General features: G+C 37.4%; 1 protein-coding gene across 1 annotated transcript; it reads left to right on the top strand.

Annotated features, from left to right (window-relative positions):
- Positions 1-1099: 1099 nt before the first annotated feature.
- Positions 1100-12262, top strand: LOC140226802 (sulfotransferase 1C2-like). The gene is made up of 6 exons (XM_072307226.1): positions 1100-1285; positions 4387-4514; positions 7102-7348; positions 8914-9008; positions 10439-10616; positions 11437-12262. The coding sequence occupies exons 1-6, from the start codon at positions 1108-1110 to the stop codon at positions 11550-11552; spliced, it is 942 nt and encodes a 313-aa protein (XP_072163327.1). The 5' UTR covers positions 1100-1107; the 3' UTR covers positions 11553-12262.
- Positions 12263-15366: the final 3104 nt, after the last annotated feature.

Raw genomic sequence — 15366 nt, 5'->3', positions numbered from 1 at the left:
TAATAATGATCCCGCATGCAATCCATGTGGAGTTCAGTGATCTACAATAAATAAATATGTATATATATATATATATATATATATATATATATATATATATAATTATATATATTATATATATATATATATATAATTATATATATTATATATATATATATATATATTATATATATATAAAATTAGATACTGCAGTCGTCTACATGATTACACTGATTATTATATAAAATATGCCATGAACCTGATGGCATAGCCAATCCATTCTACAACTTTATGGATGATGTTCATACCTGTTACCTCCGCCAAGAGGGTTTTGTTTTGTCGGTGTTTGTTTGTCTATCTGTCTGTGTGCAAAGTCACTCAAAAAACGTAGTGAACGGTTTGGGATTAAACTTGCGATTGCATGAAAATTTGATAAGGTTGCATGCATGGAATAAATAACTTTGGTAGTGATTCAGGAATTTTTGATGAATTTTTGAACGATTTTTTTAATCTTTTGGTCAATAGGGTCAATGAAGTGGGGAGTTCAAGCTATACGCGTATTTGAGGTTTGCATATTAATACTCATACTAATATTATCCTCATGCTCTGCTTGAGGTACCGCGCTGCATGCAGGAAGCTGATGAGGTACTAGTTAAACACAAGGCTTCATTAATGGGATTAAATTACACCTCTATACAAATCTCAAGATTTGGATAGCTATGTTATCCCGCTATTTTGTATGTGTTACTGCTGCTGCAGGAAATTTGGGCGATTTTCAAGCATGCATGTGTATGGGCAGAAGTGAGTTGCGTGGAGGAGGTATTCGCCCTAAGAGTGATTTTCTAGTTGTTTCTTGATTCGCATATACCTGCAACTTTGTGAAATATGAATATCAACTTTCATTTAGCAGCCCAATGGGACTTTGTATGCAATCGATTTATGGCTTCTCATAATTAAAAAAAAAGTACAAAGTACTTGTTTTCTTTTCTTCCGAAAGTAAAGAAAGGGTTCACCTGAATGGAAAAAAATATTGCACGTGATTTTTTTACTTTATGGTTATCTGTCTGACCCACTCTCCCTTCTCTCCTTATATCATTTCTCTCTTTTCGCTGTTGCAGAGGAGTCATCATGAGTAACGGCAACCAATCCACGCTACTTGATCAGGCACCGGCTTACGTAGCCGATGTCTCCTACGAGTACGAAGGTGTGCTCATGCCCAAATTCATGCCAGCTCGCTGCGTCGAGGCCGTCAGGAATTTTACCGTACGGGACGACGATATCTTCCTCATAACATATCCAAAGTCAGGTAAGCCTTTATAACCAGTTTTAAAATCTTTTGAGTTAAATGAAAGCAAGATATTTTGAAGCAGAAGGGTGAAGATAGGAGGTTTGAGTTTTCTCCACTAAAAAGTCTGCCCTCTGTCTGATAAAAGTGTAGATCAGCAGTTTAGATCTAACAAATTTCATCTGTATTAAGAGCAGACAAATTGGAGAAAACTCATATCTCATAATTATCTTCATTATCTGCTTCATGTTTTTTTCTTTTTTGCTTTCAGGTTTTTTTTTTTTTTTTTTTGGGGGGGGGGGTATTTTTTTTTCTTTCAGTTCATATGCCTTGTCCGCCTTAGACTGTACTGAACATACAGTAGCAATGTCAGAATTTCGGAGCTCGAGTCTCCGTTCCAAGTTCATTGTGTCGCTGCCAACAACAGGGGATAGCCTGGGTGTCGGTGTCGCTGCAGGAAGGCCGGTGGATGAAGTGTTCGGTTCTCACTGGTTCCTTTTCCCGACGTGTTTGTTTAAACGTAGATCAGCAGTTGCGATCTTATACATTTCATTTTGTACAAAGGGGTGTATTTTCTGTTTGCTGGTAGAATTAACAACCTCCATCCCTCTTAAAGAGTTTCACATTTGATGTTGTGATTCAGCGTATGAATATCAAGTATTTTGTTTTTATTTGATACAACCCCTTTGCTGTTTAGATTCACTTTTATTCATTCATGTAATTCTCGAATGAAGATGAGTAGGGCTATACGAATCAATTACTGCACAAATTGATGTGTCATATTCAATCCAAAATGTTCAGTGGGCGAACGATTTTTTTTTTTTTCAGGAGGAAGCGAATTCTTCCATTCGTTTAATTGTAATATACTCACAAGGTCTTGTGTCGATTTGTGATTGAAACAAATCATACCTTCAATAATTTTTAATATTATGCAAGAATCATGAGTCGTATATTATGATATGTAAACTGAAAACCATTCATGATCCCCTGTGTCATTTGAGTCTGTGTTTGTCCACAATACTGTGATAAGCTACCTACCCTTAGATATATTATTGTTCATCTTTGGCTACTATACCAATAAATCTCTAATTCTCTCTTTGGTATTCCACGGTTGCTGTTAAAATGCTGTGTGGCATAAGACATAATAGCCATCGACTTCAGTGATAACTAAAATCTCAACTTTTCGCTTTCAACGTATACACGTATTTGGCATCAACGTATAAACGCTCCAGCAGCATTTGACCGAAGTTTGCCATCATTTTTTTTTTCTTTCATACGACTGGGTTTTTACTTAAGGGACAAGTCCACCTTCATATACATAAAGATTGAGAGAATGCAGCAATATTAGTAGAACACATCAGTGAAAATTTGAGGAAAATTTGACAATCCGTTCAAAAGTTACGAATATTTTAAGTATCTGCGCAGTCACTGCTGGAAGAGAAGACTACTACAGTGTATGATGTCACATGCGTACAACTATATAAGGAAAATAAAAAGAGAATTTCACAAAACTTTACTTTTTGAATAAAGTGCACAGTTCTTCGACTTGCTACTGACGTATGTTAAGAGTAATATTATTCCCCCTGCCTTCTGAAAGAGAGAAGTCGAGTGTTCTTTTGTTATGCGAGAAAAATGGAAATATGTTGAATTTTCTTTATTCTTTCTTTATATCGTTGTACTCATGTGACATCACAAGCTATAGTAGTCTTTTCATCCAACCGTGACTGAGCAGAAACTTCAAAAATTCATAACTTTTTAACGGATCGTCCGATTCTGCTCAAACTCTCACTGATGTGTTCTATTAATATTGCTGCATTTACTCAACCCACATGACTAATTGTCTATGAAGGTGAGCTTGTCTGATGTCTACATTGAAGGGCAGACCCGTAACTCCGAGAAGATCCCGAACCTCCCCTACCCCTTTCACCACGTTCAGAGATATACCTTTCCTCGTTGACGTACGCAGAAGCAGGGTTTGGATTGTTCGTATTTTGTTTTGTTCTTTAGACTCAAATATTAGATTTTCAAATGATTTGAACAAAAAAAAAACAAAAAAAAAAAAACCGGAAAATCACAAAACAATTTTAAAAGTTTGTTTTTGTTTGTTTATTTGTGCTACCTTTTATGGTTTTTTGTGTTTTGTGAGTTTTTTTTTTTTGTGTGTGTTTTTTTTTTTTTTTTTTTAGCGTGTGCACTAGATCGGTAATGTCCATTCTAAAACGGGAATGCGAAAGAAACAGTTGCATTAGATTCTCAAGAAATTTGGTTATTAGTAAATTCCTGTGAAAAAATCGTGGCATAATGAAAGAAAGGTTATATCTAATTTGTATGTTTTTTTAATGATCAAAGTTTCGTATTACTCTTTTGATAGAAAAATATCAAAATTCCCTATTATACCCAAAGTGTGAAAATGCAAAAAAGCTCCTTCGTCGGAGAGGGAACGGGAAGGTTACAGCCCCCCCCCCCCCAACCCATTCGCTTGCTCGGTAGCTGTATATGCTCTCCTTTGCTAGCGTGTTTTCCCCAAGATTGAACGTAGATATTCTTGTCCCCCTCCTCGGAAAAGGATAACAGAATCTGAATACGGTCGTGCCACTCCCAGACCTATATCCTGCATCCCGCTCCACCATTTCCAGTTTAGAACCCCCATAAATATAATAGTTACTGCCATATTGGCCTGAAAGTTGCCATTGTTTGCTAATATCACTCACGTATTGGCGACAATGATTGAAAAATATGTAAGAATAAACTCGGCGCAAGGCTTCCTTGCGGAAGGCATGTGATGTTGTCGTTTCCGAGTGTATAATCGTGTGTAGGCCCTACAATAATCTATATGCCTTAGACCTTGCTCCCGCCAAAATAGATCTACAGTTGTTGTTGTTGTTGTCTTTTCTTTATGTGACTGCATGATACGGTACAAAGAGTTGATAGAAACGTATCTAGTTTATATTCCTATCCCACTGTAGTGTCCGACAAACCTTCGCACATCATTCACGACAGCAGGAAATTACAAAATTAACCGATATTGATGCTTACAGTGCGATGTTGCACATAACAAACGGTAGAGCTGTCATTTGGTTTTGTTTTTCCGTTCCCTTTATGCATTTTCCTTTTTATTCCAGGAACAACATGGGTACAGCAAATTGTTTTACTGGCCTACCACGACGGGGACAAGAGCCAACTCGAAGGCGTACATATCATGAAGGTGGTCCCATTCTTGGAAGCTGTAGAGAGCATGAACATAGAGGGGGTATGTCGTCTTCATCGCTCGAACCTGAGTTTCCCCGGTCGCGATATTTTTTTTTTCCCAGGATGGGAAAGGCATTTATTTGTCTTGGTGACTTGGATAGAGAATAACTATCAAGTCTTTGACTTTATTACTCTCTATAAGCCTGACGGAATAAACCGTTACAAACTTATTATACTTTACAAATTAAGAGCAAAAATGGAAACAAGATGGTGAGCAAAACCCAGCATGGGGTTCTAATCACCGTCCATCTTTTAAACACTTATAGCTCCATGATTAGAGCACTAACACATCGTGCCACAGCGAGGACCTGCCGAGATTGGTGGTCATTGGGCTTTTGAAGTATGCAAACATAATTTGTCTCCCTATAGTCTTAGTTTCAGACGTTTTTTGTCAGTAGACTGCCGTAGACTTTACACACACTAGTAACTTTCCCATCCTGGGAAAAAAAAATATTGCTCCCCGCGATTACATGACACCGCATTGTGCGCAAAGATTCGTATAAACACGAAGCAGAATCTCTTCTAAACGCAAGACTGAGGCATATCATCAATGCGCTTGCGATATCAGTCTATTTCACTAGAGGTTTTCCTGCAGCTCTGCGAAAATAATCTCAGAATGAAAAGAAGAATGGTGTTATTAATGCAACATAAACCTACTATTTAAACGAAGAGAAAAGAGAATGAAACGATGTAAGTAGATATAACACTACACTGAAAGTGCAAATAACATTACTCTTGATAACGAAGAGAACTTGCGTAATTTTACGTAACGTCTAGTTGCTTCCGGTTGGTCTTCCTCTATTCCATGGACCATTAAATGGGAAAGTTGTGTGCTCTGCATTGCCGTGATAAAACACTACAGCCCACTCTAAATCATTGTAAGAGTACTGGAGCTTCGTCACCAATAGCTGTCATAGTTACACTTATAATCTTGGTGGTATAGTGAGCCGCCTCCAAAGAAAATTGGTCCATTGGCTATATAACCATAACTTATAAAGTGGTAGCGTGCTACTAGGTAAACTTATATGTCAGAACAAGAACATATCAACATGTTGGATTCTGTTTATCTATCTATCTATCTATCTATCTATCTATCTATCTATCTATCCATGAACTTTCCATGAATTTTCATTTTTCTATTTGTTTCAGGTACGCTAGATGAGCTGTAGATGCTCTGATTAGATTTTTTTTTTTTTTTTTTTGGGGGGGGGGGGGCTCAATCCCTCAAGGTTCGGTGACTGGACTTTGGCTAAAATGCCACTCTCAGTCTATGTTGTAAAAATCATCTAGGAATGTTCAGTGAAAATATGATTTTGTTGGAAGGATTGAATGATGGATTATTTCCATGGAATGGTAAGTTGTGAAAGATCAAAGGTCCGGGTCGAAGGTTACTGTAGTCTAGTTGAAATATTCATCTTTAGCCACAAGTGTCGCCGCGATGTGCATTGATAAATCATTTTTTTTAAGGATAGAAACTATATCAGGTCCACGATTAACTGCCTGACAAGTCAGGGGTCAAAACCCTGAATTCGAGTTCAAAGATCACCAAATGTAACCAGAACATATAAGTTTCTGGTCATAAATTCTCGTAGGTGTAAGTCTTAGTACAATGTTCTGCGTTGTTGATTATAATCAAATGGTGGGGGGGGGGGATCTATATGCGGATGTTTACCACATAATGCTTGGTCAGTGGTCCAAACCAATAAGCTTCGTAAAAAACGAAAATGAAAGGCCGTATTATTATTATTATTTTTTTATTTTTTTTTGGCTAAAATTGTTTGCTTGAAAAAAAAATGTCCAGGTTCTGGGCGCTTATTTCAGAGCGACACAATGCGATGATTCGGTCACGGCAATAGACGGCCGAGAAAGAAAAACCGTTCCTCTTTTGGGTTGAGCCACCTATTTTTATCTAGGAGATTAGTGGGTTAATCGTCAGTGCCGCGTGAGTTTATACACGACATCATCACATCGTATCACTTACCAAAGTCTTCTGGGGCCCCATATGGTAACGATAAGACTGTAGCATCCTGATTAGCTGTTGCTGCGGGAAGTTGCTATTCTAGCAAGAGTGGGTATTCTAACATCTTTAATGACATGGGGCCCAAAACCTGGACTAAGTCACGTTGGAAGCTGAGCTGCCCTGCCGCAGTCGAATTGATCCAGTTTCCTCCTCATTAGGCCTACTTCACTGTCTAAAGAGGGCGCGATATGTAGTGTGGCATGTTCAGACTGATTCGGACCTTTAAACAGGAAATCACGAGTACAATATTTGATTGATGTTAAAATTCGCAATGGAGAAATTAGGCACGCCAGATGTTTTTTTAATGATTTGTTTTGGTATACTTTTGCAATATAAAGTGCATGATCTTCTGGCAGAAAGCCGATTCCTCATTAATATATTTGTGATAATTTTAGCGTCATAGCCATCTATTTTAGCTCTACAGCATCACAAATTAGCTGAAGTCCATATTTGCCTCTACCTCAAAGATTTCGTTGTTAATCAGCCAAAATATCCATGTTGTTGTTGCTGCTGCTGGTGATGGTGGTGATCGTGTTGATCCACTCGTCCACTGCTGATCTTTCTCCAGGCAAGCACATCTCGGATGCAGACGGAGCTTGCGGACGAGAAGCCGTCACCAAGGATACTGAAGACTCAGGTACCGACCAAGTGGTTGCCGGAGAGTATCCGGGAAAGCACGCGAGGAAAGGTCATCTACGTGGCCCGAAATCCTAAGGACATGATGGTCTCTTACTTCCACTTTTGCAAGATGACCTTTAATCTGCCCACCTATGAGTCTTGGGACGTTTTCTACGAGGAGTTCATGGCCGACAGAGGTACAATCTCGTTGCACTATATCTTAACCCTAAAAAGACTGGGCTATTTTGGTAGCTCGAAAGACTGGGGGGTGGGGGCCTAAAGGGCCCCCCCCCCTTAAGATCTCGGCCGTAGATCGCGCGATCGCCGCGAAAATTTGCACAATGGTAGTGTGCGATGTAATCTACAAGATCGTATATTTAAATTTGCCAAAATAGTCTTCTTTTATTTTATTTTGATTAATTATGCTAATTTATGCGAGAAATCAGACTCTTTGATCTAAATCAGTAAATAATAATAATAATAATAATAATAATAATAATAATTGCATTTATATGGCGCTTCATACTGACGTTTCTAAGCGCACTTTGCTACTCATACAAATAGATTAGAAAACACAATAACATTAACAAAATCAGCGTTAACAGTAACAAAAGAAGAAGAAAGAAAAGAAAAGAAAAGAAAAATACATGTGATACAATGGTACAATAATTGATAACTGTGTGCGCCTCCAAAAAAAAAAAAAAATTACAAAATAAAGCTCCAAAAGTGCTCATTTTTGGTCTAATTACTCTTTGTGGCATTCTTAGCAAATGCACTTGAAAAAAAATTCGGTATCAAAATTGATTTCTTATTTTATTGTTTCATGAATTTCTTATGTATTTCTTTGTTTTTTCGACCCTTTGTTTCTGTTGTTTTTTTTAACAAACTTTGTGGCAGACACTTTTTGAAGCATAAAACTCCTAAAACAAATTAATTTTAACCATTGAGAGTAAAAATAGGCATATTTATATGAATTATGTGAAAAAAAAATCAATTTGCATTGACTTTGAACACAAAATCACATATTTGAGCCATTTTCGGCCTCACATGCATGTACAAAATGTTACGTAACTTCAGAACCGTACCCCTGGGCGTCACAAATTTGGTGTCAAAATGTGCGGGAAACTTGAAAGAAAAAAGTCATAAAGCATCGCGGCGAGAGCATTGCGTGTTGCAGAGTAATCGCGCGAAATGTCGAGGGGGGGGGGGTCTTTTAGGCCCCCCCCCCCAGTCTTTTTAGGGTTAACCCTCTCTGTGTCAGGTACTTTTGACAGTGTGCACAATGCTATGAGGTTTTCTCCAGTCGGGACTCGAAGCACACAAAGGCTTTATTGACATGTCGAACACTTCTTAATCTCTGAAATTTCCACTTTTTATAAGGTATATTTTATATTTTGACCATAAACTGAAATGACGCAGCCTTCACTGACGTGTATCTGGTATTTGATTAAAAATCCGATGGATATTGGAGAGAAAAATAAATGATCGTGTACTCTTTTTTTTCCCCTCCGATCATAGAGTCGATGAAGTAATTCTGATTTTCTTGCAATATAAATCAAACTGATTATCAATTGGAGATCTTTGTGTGTATATTTGCCTCCATTCGACACGTTCACCCTGACAGCGACCGTGTGTTTGCTGTTTAATAGACGGATATAGGTCGCGATATCAACGGGGAAAAAATACGCGACACTTCAGTTGTGTCTCTATAACAGGACAAACGATCATATTATGACGTCAGTCTAACTACATTTCTTCACAGTGCCCCGCGGATCATGGTTCGACAGCGTCCTCTACTGGTGGAAAAAACGAGACGAACCCAACGTTCTTTTTCTCAAATACGAAGATATGAAAAAGGTAACTAGAAATGATTCTTTTGCTAGCCATTAGCAACCGTGGTTAAAGGTTAGACCACCGGATGATTTTCAGACTTTTGCATTTGAACAACTGTAAATTAGTTATACTGAGTACAGAGTTTCAGAATTTATAGTGATGGGGATGAGGAAAAAGAATGTTTTCAAGATTTATAACAAATTGCAAATAACAAGGATGATGACATGGCAGCCTCACAATAAGAATGCATGATTTGGGGCTCAATTAAGGAAGCTGCCTGCGTAGACTAGCTCTACACTGGTGAACTTAAATGTTAATCAAGCAGTATTGTAATGGAATTACACTGCTACATTAAATTTTCTGAAATATGTGAGGCTCGTATGTCATCAACACTGTTTAGTGTACTGTCGTTTGAGATTTTCAGAGTATTGGTTTCTCTGCTCAAGGACCACAATAAATTTCACAAATCTATACATGCAACTGTCGATTTATGTACTGTACTACATGGTGTAAAATTATGAAAATCGTTTGGAATGCCCCTTTAAGTCACATACAAGTGGAAGAGCTACTCGCTGGTTCTGTTAGTAAAAACGCACATTTGATTTGAGATTGCATCTCAGTGTTACAGATTTCAATGTTTTCAAAATCTTTTGATTCTTTGTCGCTGGTTGCTTGAATTTTGTGTGTGTGTGCGTGTGTGTGTGTTTGAGAAAATGAAAGAATTCTCGCACGTTTGATAGATGTTAGATTATGTACGATGTTAAGGTATGAAAATGATCATCAGCAGATTGTGTAGTCGTCATCCTTACAGGACAAGTTCACCTTCATTAACATAAGGATTGAGAGAATGTAGCCATATTAGTAGAACACTTCGTTGAAAGTTTGAGGAAAATCGGACAATCCGTTCAAAAGTTATGAATTTTTGAGGTTTTTGTGCAGTCACCGCTGGATGAGAAGACTACTGCAGTGTATGATGTCACATGCGTACAACAATATAAGGAAAATATAAAGAGAATTTCACAAAATTTCATCTTTTGAAAAAAGTACACATTCCCTTGATGCGTTACTGACATATGTTATGGGTAATATTATTCCCATTGCCTTTAGAAAGAGGCAAGTCAAGTGCTCTTTTATCATGCGAAAAAAGTGAAAATATATTGAATTTTCTTTACATTTTCTTTATACTATTGTACTCACATGACATCACGAGCCTTAGTAGTCTCCTCATCCAGCGGTTTCAACACAAAAGTTTTAACAATTCATAACTTTTGCATCGATTGTCCAATTTTCCTCAAACTTTCACTGATGTGTTCTACTAATATTGCTACATTCTCTCAATCCTTATGTTAATGAAGGTGAACTTGTCCTTTAATTTCCAAGTTTACAATTTTTCACTTTTCTAAATTTCCTCTCATTTTTTTTTTCTAAATTGTTAAACTTCGTAATCCTCCCAGGACTTAAAGGAGTCAATCAGACAAATCAGCGAGTTCATGGGAAAGTCTTTCTCAGATGAGACAATAGACGCGATCGTGGCGGGTAGTACGTTTGACGCTATGAAGAAGAACAAGACTTCTAATCCAGACCAAGTCATCAAGCGAGTGAAAGAAGGAAGCAAGTCTTTTATGAGGAAAGGTAATTTTGTTTGTTTGTTTGTTTGTTTTCATTTTCCATCTGACGAGGTGGCTCGATAGCTCATATTCCGCTGAGCTTAGCCGGTCTTTCATGGAGTCCAGTTGTGAGTGCTTGATTAGGGCGGACACTTCACCGGGTTGTGCACACTGCTCTTTGCGATGAATGAATGAAGCGTGATTTTGAACTTGAATGGGAAGTGGTTGTCTCACACATGGGACCTCTATTTTATGTCCTATCCGAGGGATTAGAGGGGACGGCATGTTAACATACAACATTGCTCAGTGAGACTCACTTGATGAGTCGGAACCCGCGTCCGAACCCAAGTCATTCAAATTCAGTAGAAAGGCATATACGCTATCTAACTACCCTGTCGCCTTGTATCACCAGAAGAAGACGGCTTAAGGAGCCATTCGGAACCCTATGATGAGGTACAAAATGAAAGCATTAAAACAATTTTTGAAGCGTTCTAACTCTTCGCATTTCAGTCATGACACTTATCTAAATTAAGTACTTATTTATCGCATTTGTATACTGTATCATTTTTTTTTTGTATTATCTTGGACTAATTATGAATTTTCCGGTAAACTGTGCACTCAGAAACATCCGTACAAAGCGTCTTATAATGTATTGTATTGTATTGTATTGTATTGTAAGATAGCTGGGCATAGGTAAGATGGACTTTTTTCTTGCTTTTTCGTATAGAGTCAGTGATGAAATTGTAAAAGTAGTTTGTCAATTGACCACTCTGGCGATGTTTAACAATAAGTTATAGTCTTTTTCTCTTTCTCTCTGTTTATTCCTTCATCTCCTTCTTTTGTAGGTGTGATAGGTGACTGGAAGAACTACTTTAGTGATGAGCAGAATGAGCGATTCGACAAGATTTACGCAGAAAAACTGGCTGGATCCGGACTCGAGTTCACGTTTGAACAAGAATAAGAACAGAGTAAAACTATTAATCGCTATACTCTCCTTTCGTTTACCTCCATTCATGTACATGTACTCTAAAATATTAGAGTACAAAGAGTTCGAGCAAGTCTATATGTGTACAGCGAGGAGAGAAGAGGCCCCACCCAATCCTATTACGTATGGCTATGCTTCGTTTGGGATAGAACGGAAGCTATTATACAATATATGCCATTTATTCCAATTATGGACTTCGAAAAACTGCCTTTGCAAAACATAAAGGGAAGGCATGTACTACTTGTGATTACAGGATGTTTCCAGCTCCATGGAGCGTTTTGTAAGTTGAAGTTAAAAAGAGAATAACGAATTAAAATGTAAATACATGTAATCATTTGGTACAATATTACTGCTGAATTAAATCTTTTTGCTGTATCCTGTTTTCTGCTCTTGTTTTGTTTTTATTGTCATCAGGGTTTTCTCCAAGCTTGCCAGTTCGAGTTCGACCAGATAATATTGTGAAACGAAGCAACTGATTGAGATGATTTTTATGTGGTTTTAATAGGCTCTCCGCGACTTCTGTTGAGTGACAAGTAATGAAACGCGTACTAAACTAACATGTGAACCTTTTTAACACTGCAAAAGACTGAAATCAGTCAGGTGACTGATTGTTCATTGTGCTGTCACTCATAATTGGTATCCACAGTGCATGTATTTCGTATTGAAGCATTGAAAAGCAGAGTAATACAAAGAGTAGAGTTTTTTTTTTTTTGTAAAGTAAAGCAATCTATCAAAAGATACTCCATGCAGAGACAGTTGATACATCCGACTGTACACTGACTATACTTAGCAGCTGCCGTTCCGTGTGTCCATAATCAAAAATTGGGAGTAAAATTTGCTTTATACACTATTTTCACATTAGATAATTTGAGCGAGTACCTTAAAAACAGCAACAACAACGTATCAACTAACTTATTGGATAATTACATTTTCATATATTAATTCCCCAAATCATACCGAGGTACACTGTACTTTGTAGATGATACTCGTCGAATATTTGTTATGTACTATTAAAGGGGCATTCCAGATGATTTTCATAATTTCACATCATCTAGAACATAAATCGACAGCTCCATGTTATTGTAGGCTCCCTAGATGTTTGTGGAATTCATTGTTGACCATGAGAAACCAATACTTTGAAAAACACTGAACAAAAATGATGACACAGGAGGCTCTATTTCAGAAATGTAGTCGTGTAATCCAATTACAATACCGCTTGTTTAACAAGTTCACCTGTGTATAGTGTATGCATGCCTTCTTCTTTTGTTCTGCTTCCTCGAGCCCCACTTCATACATTGTTATGGTGAGGCTACCATGTCATCATCCTTGTTTCTTGCAATTGGGTTTAAATGTTGAAAACATTTTATTCTTCATTCCAATCACTATAAATTTTGAAACTCTGTACTCAGTTTAACGAATTCATACTTTTTCAAGTGAAAAAGTATGAAAATCATCTGGATGTCTCCTTTGATATTACTACGTAATTTGTTATATTTTTCAACATCCCTTGAGAACCAAATAGCATACAAACAGTGTTATCACATATTGAGACTCAATTTAGAAATACCCAGCCATGTGAAAACACTTCGTAATTCCAGATTTAAAACAGAGTCAACAGCACAATGAATTCTTGGAACGTAACAGAATATGTGGGAAGAAACCTACATGTAGAACTGTATATGTAAAACAATACGTTTGACTACTGTAGTGCTCCGCCCTAAGTGAAAACTTCGACTGATGTGCATGTCAGTATGTCATCCCGTTATCCGTCTTAATTACAACATTTTCAGCAATATTCAGATCTTTCTACTTCTTTGCCTTCCTGCTGCTATACATTTTTTTAATATAAAAAACTTTTCTGGTATCTGCAATGCTTACCATAGCAACTGAATTGATTCGAATGATTTCTAATCGAAACATATTCATGTAAGTTGTGAGGCGTTCCGGATGTCGGTGGTGGTTGAGATTTGGATTTCTTTCTTTTTGCCTTGTTTATTTGTTTTTGTTTTGTTTTAAATGTCTTTGTTCACTCGTTGCCGTTGGTACATCGTGATATCCATTTGGCTGTAATTCTAACAACAACATAAATGTTTTAGTATCATTTTTTTTACCTTTGTTTAAGTTTCCTAATATGTGCTATATCTTTAGTCGTTTGCAGACAACCAGTGTTCACGTCAAAGTGAGTGTAAAAAGAGAGAGAGAGAGGAATAAATGGCTGCCATTCTGAAATTATTTCACTGCTAGTCTACATGTATTTATTGCAGTCTTTACAATGTGATAATTTAACGAACCTTTTGTTTGAGTTCTTCAGTGGCAAAGGAAAAACCTGTCACGGGACCATTGTACAGTGACGGGATCGTTAAATTAATGACCGGATATGACCTTATCAATCAAGGACTATATAAGATAATAATAATACAGGGTACTCATAATGCGCCAATTCCACGTAACTAACGTGCTCAAGGCACAATAGAAGAAGTGAGTTATGAAATACAAAAATCCTTACACAAACATGCACATGAAAATGAATGACACAATAATGATGAAAAAATCATAATATACAATTCTACTGGAAAACGGTTACAAACAAATGAGTTTTGAGGACAACTTTAAAGGAGTCAACATTGGAAATGTAACGGATAGCTTGAGGCAACTGATTCCACAGGTAAGGTCCAGCATGTGCAAATGACCGATCCCTCCATGATTTCATTGTTTTTGGAACAAGCAATCTACAATCGGATGACCTTAAACATCTGGGAGGATTATAAAATGTCAGCAAATTAACATTGTACTCCGGGGCAGATCCGTGTATGCAATGAAAAACAAATAGTAATAATTTGAATACAATGATGCGTCAAGTTTGCCTTCAGACAGCGACATTCCTAGAGAACTGACAAAATGTTACCGAAGGCCGCAAGCATTCGTTCAGGGGAGTAGCAGCCATAGTGACAGGCCCGTAAATATCAATAGGGCAATAATTATTACACACACTGCCTCCCTGGGTTCCCTTGAATGAAATTTGAAGGAAACAATCTAATCTAACAATCATTTTTATTCTGGTTTGCTTTCTATAACTTAGTAAATTTTCCACATAAAATTCCATAGAAAATTATTACCCAAAGTGTGCACCAAATCGTTGGGGTTGTTGAATCTTAATTCCAAAAATGCTAAAGCTTTTTGATGTGGGAGGGAGATATCTCATCCCACCTTCTCCTATAGTTTGAGTAGTAAATGAGAAAGTCACCCAACAATTGAAGAATTTAGTATGTTGTTATTTGTTTGATTGCTTTTTTCAACTTTGTTAGATAACCCATCTACATGTATCGTCTCATTTTTGGGTATTGAAAGTTGTTAAAATATTCCACCCACAGTGTGTACCAAATGGCTGAACTTCAAGTTAAAAAATGCTAAAGCTCCCACACCTTCCCGCTTGGTCGTCACGCTTAGATGTTACATTTTAGAATTATTTGAGCAGTAAACGAGGAAATCAAACAACAACGCGAAAGATACCTCGCTTGTCCCACAGTCTTTCCCTGTACGGTCGCTATGCTTAGACGTTATATTTTCAAGTAATTTGATCAATAAATGTGAAAATCAACAGTTGAAGTCCTTTTTCGCCTGGCGTCGAGTTCGTGGGCCTCACTTGTCTAGTGTCGCCCGTGAGACTTACAGGCCTACTGTCAAGCTCAGGTCTTATTTGCAGAGTTTTAAGCTAGTGGACCTTTTTGTGTAGTGTCGAGCTCGTGGGCTTTCAGACTCGTGAGCTGTCTGACTCGTTAGTGTGTGACTC

Source organism: Diadema setosum, chromosome 4, assembly GCF_964275005.1.
Source record: "Diadema setosum chromosome 4, eeDiaSeto1, whole genome shotgun sequence".
In the NCBI taxonomy this organism is placed as follows: domain Eukaryota; kingdom Metazoa; phylum Echinodermata; class Echinoidea; order Diadematoida; family Diadematidae; genus Diadema; species Diadema setosum.
The sequence above is the reverse complement of the archived record's forward strand: the minus strand, read 5'-3'. Positions and strand labels throughout refer to the sequence as shown.

Bases quoted from the DNA above. Each gene is read 5' to 3' on its own strand.
- LOC140226802 (XM_072307226.1), top strand. From the start codon at position 1,108: ATGAGTAACGGCAACCAATCCACGCTACTTGATCAGGCACCGGCTTAC. The intron at 4,515-7,101 runs GTATGTCGTCTT...ATCTTTCTCCAG, and splicing joins AGAGCATGAACATAGAGGGG to GCAAGCACATCTCGGATGCA. The intron at 9,009-10,438 runs GTAACTAGAAAT...TAATCCTCCCAG, and splicing joins AATACGAAGATATGAAAAAG to GACTTAAAGGAGTCAATCAG.